This window comes from Artemia sp. Qi Xiang Cuo, chromosome 14 (assembly GCF_049724085.1).
Source record: "Artemia sp. Qi Xiang Cuo chromosome 14, ASM4972408v1, whole genome shotgun sequence".
Classification (NCBI taxonomy): Eukaryota; Metazoa; Arthropoda; class Branchiopoda; order Anostraca; family Artemiidae; genus Artemia; species Artemia sp. Qi Xiang Cuo.
This window is the reverse complement of record NC_142807.1, coordinates 34839132-34854920: the sequence shown is the minus strand read 5'-3', so window position 1 is coordinate 34854920 and position 15789 is coordinate 34839132. Positions and strand designations below refer to the sequence as shown.

The window sequence follows — 15789 nt, the reverse complement described above, 5'->3', positions numbered from 1 at the left end:
ACGCAGAATAACTGAGTCAAGCAGTCTAGAAAACCTGGAATGGACTGCATAATTTACTGTACCGAAAATTGTCGAGTAATGACTAACCCATGAATCACCGGGAATTAAACTGGACGAAACAGTCGGGTTTAGCTTACTAGAATTCACCACTTCACTCCATTGCCGAGGACTTTTCGGAAATTCCTTCCCCTTATATCGGACGCTTCGCAAGTAAGATTTGAATTCAGATTTGGTTTTTTTTTTTTAATATTAAATACATGACCCGAAGTGGGGTGGCCACACGCATTGCATATCCGAAGCCACATTTTTGCCCGATTTTTCACAATTTTTAACTGAGGGTCCTCTTTCCATAAAGAACTTCTAGTTTTCGAACGAATACGTGAAACAGGGACAGCTATGGCCTCGGCTTGTTTAAGGCAGGCAACAATCTGAGAATAGTAAGAATTAAGTTGTGATCGAGCATTAGGCGAGAGGACACTGGTACAAAGTAAATGGTAAGGAACTGTCACAGATGAGAGCAGAGTTGCCAAAGTACAGATATATAATGTCCAGTTAGCTTTATTCCATTCACGCTTATCATACCATTTCGTGCCCCGAGCAGAGGATTCACACTGATTCAGGCCAGAAGAATGCGAAACAGAGACGGTAAAAGAGAGGGGGAGGTGATCATAATCTCTTTCTTCATCATGAACCTCGACACTCGAGCATATCACACCAGCCGAGCAAACACAGTGGTCTATATCAAACACATATCCACTATTATTAATATACGAAAAATCTGCACTTTTGGCTACTATCTGATATCCATCTGGCAAAGACTGAACCACAAGATCAGACCGAGTTGACTCTCTATTTATGTTACAATTCAGGTCTCCCACTATGATCCACTTAAAGCTATGTCTTTCAATATTCCGAAGGAAATTCTTCAGAGAAGACACAATTTTTGTGAATTTATTAAATGACAAAACTGTTTTTTTTATCATGAGGTAGGTAAGTATTGATAATCACTAGATCTGCAATTTGAAGGGCAATGAAATTATCGCAAGAGTGTATGCACTGGGGAGAGAAGCACGAAGGTCTATTACTCACAATACATGCAAGCCCTCCGGAAGGTCTGCCCTCGTCCGTCTGGCACTAGTTGTATAAACTAGATGTTAATCACTTCTGTTTAGTGAGCTGACAATTACAACTGGCAAAACATGTTCCTGTAGCAACACGATGTCAAAATCGATCATTTTCTGATTTATTGAATAATCTTTGTCTTTGGTGCCATTTATGTTAAAAGAACACACAGAAAACGTTACTGTTCCAGTCATTTCTTATTCGAGGCACGCTTAGCTATGGCACTGCGGATTACGCGGCACTTTAGACTGAATGCAACATGGCCTTCACCACATAGGACATATTCACCAAATGGACATATCATGCTGTCTTTTCCCCAGAATTTTAAGATGCCGTCTATATGTTTAGCTTTTACTATTTTATTTTTTGAATTTGATCATATCTGTACTGAGGAGCGGTAATTCCTCTTGAGATCGGCTAAAAGGAGCCCGCCCTGTGATATTAAAAGAATGTGGCTAAAAAAAATTTAGCCTTTATCTCAAGGGATACAAATATTTTTGTTAGACCTAGATTTTGTTACAGGATTACCATGAATCATTTTTTTTCTGAATTTGTTTTCTATATTTCAGGACAATGTATCCCCTGTGTCTATGAAAAATAGCGATGGGATTGATCAAGAAAGAGAATTTATTAAACATTTTGCCGGTGGAAACGACAATGGATCTGCCTCGAGTCAATCTAATAATTTTGCAAAACCATATCGTCCCCTTAACAATTGTGAGAGGACAAAATCCAATCCAAGGGACTGTATCAGTGTGCAGAAAAGTTATGGGAGATCTGGTTCTTCAAATGGCAAAAGTAATGTCGAAGCAGTACAGAGTGAGGTAGGACCCTCAAAGATTGAACATATGTTAGGCGATAGTTCAATGACTGTTACGATAAGTAATGGAGAAGAAAGGAAAATCAACTTGAAAGATATCAAAGCTTTGTTGGTAAGACCCAAGCAGTTCTTGATACGTGTTTGTCCTTCAAAAATACTAACCAAACCTGAGCATTGGATGTTTTCTTATTTAGAAAAAAATATGCTAATTCATGTTAATGGTGTCACTAACTTTAACACTTTTGTGCAAGTTGTTCTTGAATTTTACTTTAAAGTTACTCCAAATGCTAGTTAACTAAAATGGATTAGTGCTCGGGTGGAATCAGGGATTAAGAGAGTCTGGATTGCTTAAGCTGAGGTGCAGATAGTCTATGAATCGTTCGTTGGCAAAACTAGTCAACTTTACTCCTCAGTTTTGAAGACCTTAGCACCAAATCAGCTGATTGACTTTGCATATCTATAAAGTGGTAGTAACCATGTAATTCTTGGTAAAATGTGACATATAAGGCCAAGAAGTTAGTACGAAGTTCATCCAATTAGGTTAAAGGCGCAAAAGTTTTCACTTGGCATTTTTTTTTTTTTTCAACTTCATATTAAAATTTTCTTAAATACAATATCTATATTCAAACATATACGAACAGACAAAAACCCTGAATAGTATCCCCTACTAAATGACGGTTACAGCGTAGCAAAAACTAGCAATGTAGCTGCTTTACTTTTCAACAAGGTTTTAATTAAGGATTTAATCAGTTTGGCTAATAAACCTCTTCTTATCTATTTTAGGCAGTAATTCGATAAACGTTGTCGCACAATGTAAGTAGCCTGGTCAATTTGACTGAAATTCAGGCGCATGATCCCTTTGATAGGGGCATAAAGGCTTGTCCCATTAAATATCACACCAGAATTTCATGGAATTGCACCGCTATCCATGGAACTATGTTTAGTAATTCAACATATAGAGAATTTTCTAAAGGAAGAAGCAATAAAAATTGCTGTCAGACTAGAGATTGCTGGCCAATGGACTCAGAGACAGCAGTTGCGGAATGGGAAAATGAAAAGCCTTTTGGACCCATGCAACTCACTACTGCTTAAGTGCAGGGAGCTGCAGATGCCCAAGGATAATATTATCCCAGATGTAAAACCAGTAAGGCAATTTCAGACTGTCCTAAAGGCAAGGAGTGAAATAGAGCAGGGAATCCCACTCTCCACCAATAATGCAATAATCTACTTTATAGATGAATCGCAATCCCATGGAAATTCTGGGAAAGAGTGGTGATTTACCATAATGCCCCTGATTTGAATGAAGAAATTACAAGCTTTCACTTAGGGGAATTTGTAACGGTCTGCTAGGCTGAATTGTTTATAATAGGACAGGCAGCTAAATACTGGAGCAATCAAAGAGATAGACAGAAATATTTGTATCATATCTGATAACCAAGTATGCCTTAAGGCTCTTGAAAATACTAAGAGCAAACAAAAAAGAGAATCAGAGTGCTATGAAGCCTTTAACAGACTATCATCCAATCGTAAATATTTTGCACTGAAGTGGGTTCCAGGACTCTGGGATCACTGGTAACGAATTGGCAGATTAAAAAGCTAATGCCGGAGTACCAATTACTTGTTATGGACCGAAACCTTTCTTTTAGGATAGAAGAAAAAGCAGAGAGCCAAATACTCTAACAATAAAGTATATACGGGTGTATTAAAGAAAAATAAAGATGGCGAAGGACAGACTTAGGAAAACAATGTTGGAGTTTCTTCATTATACCGAGATTTCTTGCCAAAATTTTGCTAGTTAAAGTTACATGTTCCTTAAAAGATAGAGTTTCATCTATTACAATCCCAAGGTATTTAAAAGACGCAGTTCGTTTTATAACGTCATTGGACATATCTAATTCCTTCACCCATGGGTAGAAGTTTGGTGATCGTGAGAAAATAATAAAGTTAGACTTAGCCATTTTGATCCTTAGTTTATTTAACCTCAGCCATGCTGTATTTTTATTAACTGATTCCTTCATTGGCACCTACAGCAACTCCTCTGTCTTAGCTGTGCTAATGGCTGTTGTGTCATCAGCAAAGAGTGAAACTGTTTCATTAGTCGGGTTTACCGTTACTTCATTTATTCTATAGGAAAAATTATTCAGACAATTTGGTAAATCATTAATAAATATCAAGAATAATATAGGACCGAGAAGTGATCCTTGCGGAACACCTACTTCACTACGCTTTTTTTCGGAAGAAGAATCATTTAGTTGGACATACTGATAACGATTACTTAAAAAACTTCTTAAAAAATATTAAGGATTTCCCCCTCAAACCATACACCTTACACTTACTAAGTAGAAGTTAATGATCCAGAGGGTCCAAAGCTTTCATGAGTCTACAAAATATAGCAACTATTTTAAAACCTTTTTTTAATACCTCAAAAATAATAGTTGTCAAATAAATCATCGCCTGTTCCGTTGTCCTTTTTCTATACAACCCAAATTATGTGTCTGCCAGTAACCTATGATCTTCCAAAAAAGTGATCATTCTAATGCTAAAACACTTCTCTAAACACGAGAAATGATGGGTAAAACAAATATTGGCCTATAGTTTCCTGTGTCATTTTGAATACCACCCTTATGAAATGGGGTTATACGGGCAACTTTAAAACAGTCTGGGAATTTTCCTTGACGAAAAAACTCATTAATTAACCCACATGAAACTGCAGCTATAACAGGAAAAATACATTTAAGTGTTTTTAGAGTAATATGATCGCTACCAGATGAATTACTACGCAAGCCATAAATATTTTTTTTAATTTCATCAAGTGTTGCAAGTCTAAGGTGAAGAGATACATCAATCGGGTCCCTCAGTAAGGACTCGAACGTCGGATCGCCTCTATCAGGTACATCTGACATAACTAGATTAAGACATTCGAAAAATAACTCTGAAACTCATTACATATATCCTTTTCAAATTCAACGTCTCTCCATTGCACTAATTAATTCATCAGGGAAACTATTTATTTTTAATCCAATCACTTCTTTTATTAGTCCCCAGGTTTTCTTAGGGCATCCTTCGACCTCCTTAAACTTTTTCTCGAAATATTTCTTTTTTTCATTTCTTAAAATTGTATTCAACCTATTTCGACAAATTTTATATAATTGCTTATTTTCTCGTGTCGGGTTAATTATTTGAGCTCTAAACAATTTATCTCTTACATTTATTTGCTTTAAAATCACAGGACTAATCCAAGGTTTTTTACTTGAGTGCTTTCTATTAAACGGTTTCAATATGACTGCTTGACTTATCAAACTCTGCAACTTTTCATAAAATAAAACAAACTTTGAATTTGCGTCCTGAACTGCGCCTAGAACATCATACCAATTCACCTTTTCTATATCATTTTTAAGTTTTACCATCGCATTTTTACTGATCACTGGAATCCTTGATTGTTTGCCTTTAACCACCTTCGTGACAGTTCTAAAGCTAGCTGAAACTCCAAAGTGGTCAGATACATCGTTGATAAGGACCCTGGGAAGACTCAAGGGTACATTAGAAAGAATGTTATCCAGAAGCTTAGCTAATGTTCCCGTAATTCTTGTAGGGATATTTACACAAGAATGAAACCCATTAGATAAAATTCTATTAATAAATTCAGTGCAAGCAGATGACTGATCTATAAGGTCAATATTGAAATCTCTCATTATAAAAAATGGCGTAGAGTTAATCGAAAGTTGCAATAGTTATTCTTCAAATACTTTCTTAAGGTCTTGGAGCAGGCTCTGTGGAGGTCTATATGCTACAACAATGCAAAAATTCAAATTCTCTCTAGTTGTATGTAAAACAAAACACTCGTAAACTTTCTCTCTATATATTGTAAGATCTTCTCTCATTGAAACCCTTTAATCAGCCTAAATATAAGCTGCTAGGCCTCCATGTTGGTAATACTCTCGATCACTAACACATAAATTATAACCAGGGATATGTAGTAATTGCGAGTTATTATCATTTAACCATGTTTCAGTTAAAGCGATCACCTGAAAGACCTTAGTATTTATTAATTCCGATAAAAAATTATGCGCAGAATTCAATCCCTGACAATTCAAATGAAAAATGTTAATGCCAAAATGGCCCCTATCACCATACAAGGGTAATGCCCCTTCTTTAAAAATATACCTTGATGGTTCATTTGTGAAAATCTCAGTAGCATTAATATCTAAATTTCTAGTTATTCTTTCATTAAACTGGCTGGAAAAATCAACCCTTCGACTTTCAAGTTGAAGGACATTGCTGTTCCCAGGATGTAAAACAATATCTCTAACCATCATCAATAAAAGTTAATGTATGTGACGGTAGAGGGTGGCAGTGGCGAAAAAAATCATTATCTACTAAACATATATCTAGACCTAGATAAATACAAAAAAAAATAACAAAATATATTCCGTCAAAGTGGACATACGAAACAAAAATTAAACAAAACAAATAAACAAACCCTTCGATATGTATACGCATATCAACTCCCAAAATAAAAACCTAGTGGGCTTAATATGGCTCACAACTTCATTTATAAGCAAACCAATTTTATAACCTTAATGCTTAATAACTTTTCATATATTCTCTAAAAAAAATGATTGCCAAACACTATAAATAACTAGCTCAAAACCACTCTTTACATTTTTAACGCTTTGAACCATTCAACCTTTTCAACATTACCTGCAGATTTAATAGAAAGAACCGGCGGTACCACGGGTGGTATCCAGCACTCAACACCTCTCTCCATCAAGTATTTTCTTTTCACCACCAATTCCTTTCTAATTTGGCGCACCTCTCTAATAACATCATCACTAATAAAACTGGTTTTCCAAACTGCAAGTCCTTTCCTCTTAATTTCTTTGCATTTTTCAGTACGCGGTATTGGTCCTTATAATCAGTAACTTTGATTTTGATAAAGTCACTCGCTTCATGTACCACTGAAAATGGAGGAATATCCTTCACTTCCATTTCTAATCCCTCATTTAGCACTCTTTTAAGGGTATTTTTTGTATCTGACAATGAACCAGTCGTCATTTTCCAGAACAATAAGTTGTTTTTTCTTTCCGTATACTGCAACACAAGAGAGTGATTTTTTAATTATGTAACTTATGCAAATAAATCGTTCACGAGTTAATCCTGATTTTCCATCTTAGACTTCAAACTATCTACCCGATAATTCATTTCTCTTGCATCACCTTCCACACGCGTGCATCTTTCTCCCAATTCACGAACAGTTTTTTGTATATTTTGCACATCAGTCTTCACACTATGAAGGGACTCTAATTTCTATTACGTCTGATAATAAAGTTTCCAACAGCTCCAAAATTCTTATGATATTTTCTGCATTTGTTTTCTCATATTCCTGTCGTAAGCATTCGCCACTCGAATCCAGAATAGAATCTTCCGGCGAAGGCCTTTTCTTCCCTGTTAGAGTTTTTGGGGTTGCCGTTAGGCTTTCATTTGATTTATCACCACTCTTATTCTCACCCTAACTTTTTACTGTCCGATCATTTCTCTTTCTCCCCATTCTAATGGACGATTACGGCAAAATAAATTTCCAAAAAAAGGCAATCTTCAATCAATATATGCCACACGGTTCAAAAGTTCTTTATATTTTCATATTTGCTGTGACATTTGGTTATTATTTATTCGTTCATTTCACTGGCCACTACTAACCCACTTCATTAACTATATTAACGGAATGATTGCATAACCACAATCTTCAAAATAAAGGTAAAGTTTTTTCAAGGTCATTCGTTACTTGTGTAATCACATATTAGCTTAACATATTTCTTTCATTCCACGCAAAAATCAATAGGCTCCTTGTCTAGATTTGTCACAGGCAAACAGGTTGTCAGTGAGATGTAATTTATCACATGTAAACAGTTAATCCGTGAAATGTACTTTTTATTTAAGATGTTAACTGTCCAAAGACTGAATGAAGACTGAAATATTAGATCAGGGTTACCACCCTGAGCCCGAAGAATTTACTAATTCAGAGAGGAAAAATTTACTAAATCGCATCTGTTTTTACTAAATGGTCAAAAAAAATTTTGGCGAGTGCGGCTACGCTGCACACGCACTAGGAAACATTGATTTTTACTATAGGATGATAATCAATTTCCTTTTTTCTCCTTTCCTCTTTTCTTTTTCCTTTTTTTCTACTTTCCTCTTTTCTTTCGTTTTCATAGTATGATTGAAAATTCCCGAAACCTACAAGTTCAAAAATCTTTATATATATATATATATATATATATATATATATATATATATATATATATACAAGTAGTATCGGTATACGCACTTTCACACCTACAAGACCATGCACACTTTCACACCTACATTCACACCTACGAGACCATGCACACTTTCACACCTACATTCACGCCTACAAGAATATGGTCAAAAGTGTAATAGATATGAGGCGTACAGGAAAAACCCACGCAGATTTTAAAAGTTGGCACGCTACAAAGTGCCCCAGCATGTTATGAAACAATAGTCAAGGTTCTATTGCACAAGAAATTTCACAAGAATGTGCGTCGTAAGTTCACGTGGATATTTTTTTTTTTTAAGCTGGCATGGTATAAAGTGGTCCAACATGGTTTGGGAGTATAGTCGAAATTATATAACTAAAGCAGAGGGTTTTTTGAGCCAACATCCATTTTTTAAGAGCCAATCAGAGACATTAGAGGTTGCTCAATATACGGTAAGTTGATTGGTGATTGGTTAAAAATAAAAGGACTGGTTTTGTATTCGTCCTTGAGATTCTGTATATAATTCCCATATCTTAAGACTTAATTTACATTATGCTTTAACATATCATAGATAGTACATTAAATATTATTGACTTTGAAACAATGGATACTTCAATTTTCAGCGTGAGTACAGTTTACTGAATTTCTTAATTTATTTCCAAATAAAATAATTTTATCAGTAAATTCGAATTTCAGGGGCATAGGCACCCGTCCCCTACAACAATACAAACCATACAATAGTATAAGTATACTCGCTAGAAAACGCAAAGTACGCTCTTTTTTCTATTATGTAAACAAAAACCCTCCCCCCCCAGCTCTGTAGAAATAGTTATTTCGTTCAAAAATTTCCATTTTCCAATTATCAAAAAGCTTTTTCCGGTCTAACTAAAGGCATCTGTGTTTGTAATTAGAGAAAAGGTCTCTTTTGGAAGCATAACTTCGCACGTGTCGTATCTGAAAACAAAAGCCTGGTGATTAAGACGGGTTTTGTGTAATTCTAGCCAGAAACTCAGAATTGATAGGGAGCAAGATGGAACGATGCCACATTGACTGGGTGTGTGTGTGTGAGCAGTGCATGCGCTGTTTATTTTTCTGTCTACTCAATAATTCATTGAGATAGTATAATGAATATTGCAAATTCAATAACAACGTAATGATTTTCACTATTTTGTTTTGTGTGTGTGTGTGTGTGTGTGTGTGTGTGTGTGTGTTTGGGTGTGTGTGTGTGTTTGTGTGTGTGTTTGTGTGTGTGTGTGTGTGTGTTTGTGTGTGTTTGTGTGTATGTGTGTGTGTTTGTGTGTATGTGTGTGTGTGTGTGTGTGTGTGTGTGTGTGTGTGTGTGTGTGTGTGTGTGTGTGTGTGTGTGTGTGTGTGTGTGTGTGTGTGTGTGTGTGTGTGTGTGTGTGTGTGTGTGTGTGTGTGTGTGTGTGTGTGTGTGTGTGTGTGTGTGTGTGTGTGTGTGTGTGTGTGTGTGTGTGTGTGTGTGTGTGTGTGTGTGTGTGTGTGTGTGTGTGTGTGTGTGTGTGTGTGTGTGTGTGTGTGTGTGTGTGTGTGTGTGTGTGTGTGTGTGTGTGTGTGTGTGTGTGTGTGTGTGTGTGTGTGTGTGTGTGTGTGTGTGTGTGTGTGTGTGTGTGTGTGTGTGTGTGTGTGTGTGTGTGTGTGTGTGTGTGTGTGTGTGTGTGTGTGTGTGTGTGTGTGTGTGTGTGTGTGTGTGTGTGTGTGTGTGTGTGTGTGTGTGTGTGTGTGTGTGTGTGTGTGTGTGTGTGTGTGTGTGTGTGTGTGTGTGTGTGTGTGTGTGTGTGTGTGTGTGTGTGTGTGTGTGTGTGTGTGTGTGTGTGTGTGTGTGTGTGTGTGTGTGTGTGTGTGTGTGTGTGTGTGTGTGTGTGTGTGTGTGTGTGTGTGTGTGTGTGTGTGTGTGTGTGTGTGTGTGTGTGTGTGTGTGTGTGTGTGTGTGTGTGTGTGTGTGTGTGTGTGTGTGTGTGTGTGTGTGTGTGCGTGTGTGTGTGTGTGTGTGTGTGTAGATTCTTTTTATTGTTAAATTAAAGGTGAGTAAAGCCTTTGAAATGCGATGCATAAGTGATGTTTGAACAATGTTGTCAATTTAAAATAGGGTCTAGCGTTATGGTATACTAAAAAATTGATATTAAAATCATTAATTAAAGAATATTACACTAAACTCAGAATTGACTTTAGGGGGTAATTTATATCGTGGGAAGATGTTTTTGAAATCCCCCTTCCCCCAAAACGCATAATTTTACTTTAGAAGCTTTTTAAATATTTCTAGAGCGCTAAGACATAGAGCGCTACAAACATCAGAATTGACTTTAGGGGGTAAGTTCTATCATGGGAAGATGTTTTTGAAATCCCCCTACCCCCCCAAACTCCAAATTATCCAAAATTTTACTTTAGAAGCTTTTTTTTAAATATTTCTAAAGCGCTAAGACATAGAGCGCTACAAACATCAGAATCAATTTTAGAGGATAAATTATGTTATGGCAAGATGTTTTTGAAATCCCCTTCCCCCCAAACTCAAAATTTTACAAAATTTTACTTTAGAAGCTTTTTTTAAATATTTCTAAAGCACTAAGACATAGAGCGCTACAAACATCAGAATTGACTTTAGGGGGCAATTTATATCTTGGAAAGATTTTTTTGAAATCCTCCTTCCCCCCACAAACTCAAAATGTTCCAGAATTTTACTTTAGAAGCTTTTTAAATATTTCTAAATCGCTAAGACATAAAGCGTTACAAACATCAGAATCAACTTTAGACGACAATTTATTTTATGGCAAAATCTTTTTGAAATCCCCCTTCCCCCCAAACTCAAAATTTTCCAAAATTTTACTTTAGAAGCTTTTTTTAATATTTCTAAAGCGCTAAGACATAGAGCGCTAAAAACATCAGAATAAACTCTAGAGGGCAATTTATCTGTAAAAGAGAGGTTATTATTTCCTTACTAAATTTTTCTTCTTTTTTAAGGAGGAGGTGGATTCATACAATTACTCTCCCCCAGAAAAGAGACCAAGATGGAACGATACCACATCGATGCAAACTGCACGGGCATCCATTACAAGTTCTCTGGACCAACCAGGACCCTCTCACGCCAGTGTCAGCTCTGCACAAACCTCTATGGAATCTGGCAGAAAATTTAAAAGCGAATGAATGCTTTCTCATAATGCAACAGTCTTGTCTACTCAAGATGGTGAGGGGGCCCCCCATCATGCTTTGCCGGGGGCTTCAGGTATACAAATGCAGTTTGAATTAGTAAATGTAGGTATTTTGCCTCTACCTCATACCGTATTATTTACTTAAAAAATGCTAGGAGGATTTGAGTTTTGTGGGAGATGTGGAAAATTGGTACGTATTGAATATTCGGGTAAACATACGAGTGGAAAACTGCTTCACTATAAATAAGGCTATTGTATTTTTCTGAACTTTCTGTGGGAGATGGGGGGGGGGGGTAAGTATTTAGTTTAAATAATTCTAGGAGGAATTGAGTTTTGTGAGTGGTGCGGAAAAATGGTACGTGTTAAATATTCAGGTAAACATACAACTAAAAAAATGCTTCAGGGTAAATAGGGCATCATGTCTTTCTGAACTTTCTGGGGGCGGGGGTAACTATTTACTTTAAATAATGCTAAGAGGAATTGAGTTTTGTGGATGGTGCGGAAAAATGGTACGTATTAAATATTCGGGTAAAAATACGACCAGAAAAATGCTTCACTGTAGATAAGGCTATTGTGTCTTTCTGAACTTACTGTAGAAGATGAGGGGTAACTATTAATTTTAGATAACTCTAGGAGGAATGGAGTTTTTTTGGTGGTGTAGAAAAATGGTGCTTATTAAATATTCGGGTAAACATGCGACTAGAAATGAACATGATTTTTCAACTTTATGAAATAATGCTTATTTCACATAGAAAATAAACCTTTTTTCTATAGATTAATGAAATAGCAGCACCATTGGGTCATGAAACATCAGCATTTACTGAACCTGAACCAATTCTAGTACCACCAATGGAGTTCAGAGATGAACCTACATTAGTTCTAGACAAATGGAGTGGCATAGGGGTTTTCTTAACGATTGTTTTGGGGACATGGCCAGCATAGATGATTTAAATTGTGACATTGACTTGATAGAGGACACGGAGTGGGCAGATAGATTTATGCGTGAGCATTTAGGGGATGTTACTAGTGCATCTGAACCGGGTCCTCATAAAGAAATTCCATCACAGGACAATACAGGCTGGCTTGATCAGCTATCCCCAAACACCTTGGAATACGTACTAACAGGCCTAGGGGATTTCATGCCATCTCAAACCATTGCAAATGAACAGACTGGGGGTGATGCTATTGACAATTCTGTGTCACCCCCCACCATTCCGCTTAATGATATACCTAGTGCTATTAATAGTAGTAGTAGTAATCCAGCAACAACAACACAAGTAACCCATCTTCCTGATTTTTTTATCAAACTCTGCCTTACATCCCACACAGGTCTACAGTACCAATTTCGGTGATCCCTTTAACTCTATAGTGTCGGGGGATATAATAACAGATCCCTCGGCAATTACACATTTATATACTAATATGATCCGAGCCATTCTTGAACAACAGATGGGGGGGGGGGGGTGGGGGTCAGTTTAAAAGCATCAATAGCACTAAAAAGAATTTTTTAATGAAAATGCGGGCGAGGTGTATTCGAAATACTTGCACACAGAGATGTTGGCAATTCGCCCGCATTTATCAAATTACGGGGAGGTTTTTCTAAACTGGGCTAATAGTATTCAAAGTAAGTGGGAAAATTATAACGAGGGGGGTATTGGATCTGTGGTTTTATATATTGAAAGTTTAAACGTTAATATTTATAGATTTAAAAAGGATTTTATTGTAAGAGGTGGGGCTGGGGGAGAGAGGGCAATTGAATTAAAATACCATTCAGATTTAGAGAGATGTAAGGGGATACAACGAATCTGTTTCGATACGAGGCTACAGTGTTTCAAGTATGCATTTTTAATTGGCGCCTACAGACCTCTGCGCGAGGATACCACTAAGAAAAAGTTGGATAAAATGGCAGTTAATGGTTGGGAGGGTTCAAATTTCCCCAAAGTAGATTTTAATTGTTTAAATGGTCAATTTCATGTGACACTAAAAGGAATAGATATTTTTGAGTGGGCTAGTGGACATTTTAAGATTGGTGTCACGGTGTTACAGAATGAAACATAATTTAAGGGGGGCCAGTGTTCCGATAAAAAGGGGGTATTATTTCCAGTGCGGGCTCCTTCAATTGAATCAGTAGAACATTGGGTGTGGCTTCTATACACTCCACCCATAGACCCTGATTCAATTGGTCATTTTAATCCAATTACCGATATTAGTAGGGTTTTGAGGGAGGGTAAAAAGCGAGGTGGTGTGTGTTATTACTGTCCAACATGCTTCTCAAGATTTCACTCTGATTTAAAGTTAAAGGATCTTATGAAACACTGTAAACGTCATGGATACCAGGCTGTGGAGACGGTAAGCGGAGATAGAGCGATCTTACGTTTTAAAAATTTCCAAAACACGCTCCTGCAGAGCAATAAAATCGCTTTAGACTGCGAAGCGAAACTGACAGACGTGTGCGATCCGTCAAATTCAAATCGTGTTAAAATACATGAAGCCATAGGGGTCTCTTACGCTCACGCGCAACGAGATTCCAATAATACCATGCAAGTGCTGGATGTAGTTGAGATGTTGAGTGACGGTGAAGACTGCATGCGCTCGGCATTGGTCAGTCTAATCAAAACAGCGATCGGTGCAATTTCGCGCCTTCGTTACACAAACTATCCTATGCTCCTATCACCAGATGACATAATGGCCTATCAAACTCGTTACATGTGGGGTAGGTACATTTGAGATTTCGATTCGTATGGAGGGAATAGAGGATAGAGGAAATTAATCAACATCGATCTTGTATAGCAGGAAATTCTGTCGGGAGGGAGTAACTTTCGGTATGTTGCAAACCAGTCATGCATTTTAAAGGTTATACAACAATATTTCGTAGCTGTTTTTATACACAATTCCAATTAAGACTTAAAGTTTGTTCTACCGTCGTTGGCCCGCATTGCCTAGGGTGGAGTTGTAGATGACGCATGGATAGATGGTTCTTTTTTCATATAATTTCATACCCAAATCATCGGAGAAGCTACTGCTGCTAGAATTCATGTGGAAAACAGTTGACAAGGGTAACACGTGCCTGAATAAAATCCGTTTTTTAGACTCTTTCAGCTTCTTCCCCAAATCTTTAAGTCAATTGATTCAGGTACAGAAAAGAGACAATTTTGATAGCTTCCCCCTCCTTAAACAGCACTTCCCCGATGATGAAATGTATGATTTATTAACATGTAAGGGTAAATATCCATATGATTATTACAACTCTGGCTTGAGGCTAGATGAGGTGTCACTACTGCCCATTTAAGCTTTTTACAAATCTTACTGAGAGTGATTGCACCACTAGCGACTACGAATTTTCTAAGAGGGTTTGGGCAAAGGGTGGATGTAAAAATGGGAGGGATTATAGTAAACTATACTTGGCCAGTGACGTACTCACTCTTCTGGACATTATGTTTTAAACTACGGATAACATCTATTGGAAATTTGGGTTGGATTTAGGCTATTATTTTTCCACTCCACATTTGGTTATGGACTAGATACTTGATATCAGCAAATAAGAAATAGGTTTGATCGCCGATTTGGATCAGCATCTGTTTATAGAGAGATCAATGAGTGGTGGTTATGTTTTTCACGGGGATCGTATCATGAAAATTGATCCGACCGGACAGCACACCGATGAAAAGTCGGACGCAGTTTTTTTGGATATGAATTATCATTACCCATCGGCAATCTCTCACTACTATTAGCCGTGTGGCAATTATAAATGGCTCGAAAATCCTTGTGCTTCTAATTTCCCCGACATTGCCAGCGTTGAGGAGAATGGGGCACAGGGATGGTTTTTTTAAATGGACGGTGAAATACACATGGAAATCCATGACTCGGTAAAAGACTTTGTTTTTCCGTCCATAAATAGACCGGTGGGAAGGGCCTCTCTGAGCCACTACAATTTATCTCTAGTAGAGGATGGGAGCATGCACCGGGTACCTTCAAAACAAAAACCAATTGCCGACCTCAACCCGAAACAGAATATGTTCATCACGTGCTATTGAAATGGATGATGTCCAATGGTTTCAAAGTCACAAAGATTCATAGAGCCCAATAATTTGATCAAAAGCCTTACATGAAAACGTTTATTGACACCTTTGTTAGTAAGCGTTCACAAGCGAAAACGAGAGTTGAAAAAGAAGTCTATAAACTCATTTTGAACTCAGCCCTCGGTAAAATGTGCGAAAGCATACGAAACAGAAGTCGATGTGGCATTGTAACTAACACCAAAGATTGTGCTCGAATCATTGTGGATCCAAACTTCACATCGTTCACAATCATAGACTCTGATATGGTGCTCCTACACCGCAAGAAAAGGAACATTATTTTAAATAAAAATATTGCAGGTGGGAGTGCAATAACTGAAATATCCAAG

At 37.2% G+C, this 15789-nt stretch overlaps 1 protein-coding gene across 2 annotated transcripts in view; it reads left to right on the top strand.

Moving 5' to 3' along the window:
* LOC148944404 (uncharacterized) overlaps positions 1 to 15789 on the top strand; it is a 110753-nt gene that overhangs the window by 64171 nt on the left and 30793 nt on the right. The window contains exon 3 of one of the 2 annotated variants that reach the window (XM_089099663.1): positions 1692 to 1946. In XM_089099663.1, coding sequence (XP_088955789.1) covers positions 1692 to 1946 — 255 coding nt within the window. Of the gene's footprint in view, positions 1 to 1691; positions 2055 to 15789 lie in introns of both variants that reach the window. The other variant, XM_089099662.1, reaches the window with a different exon arrangement.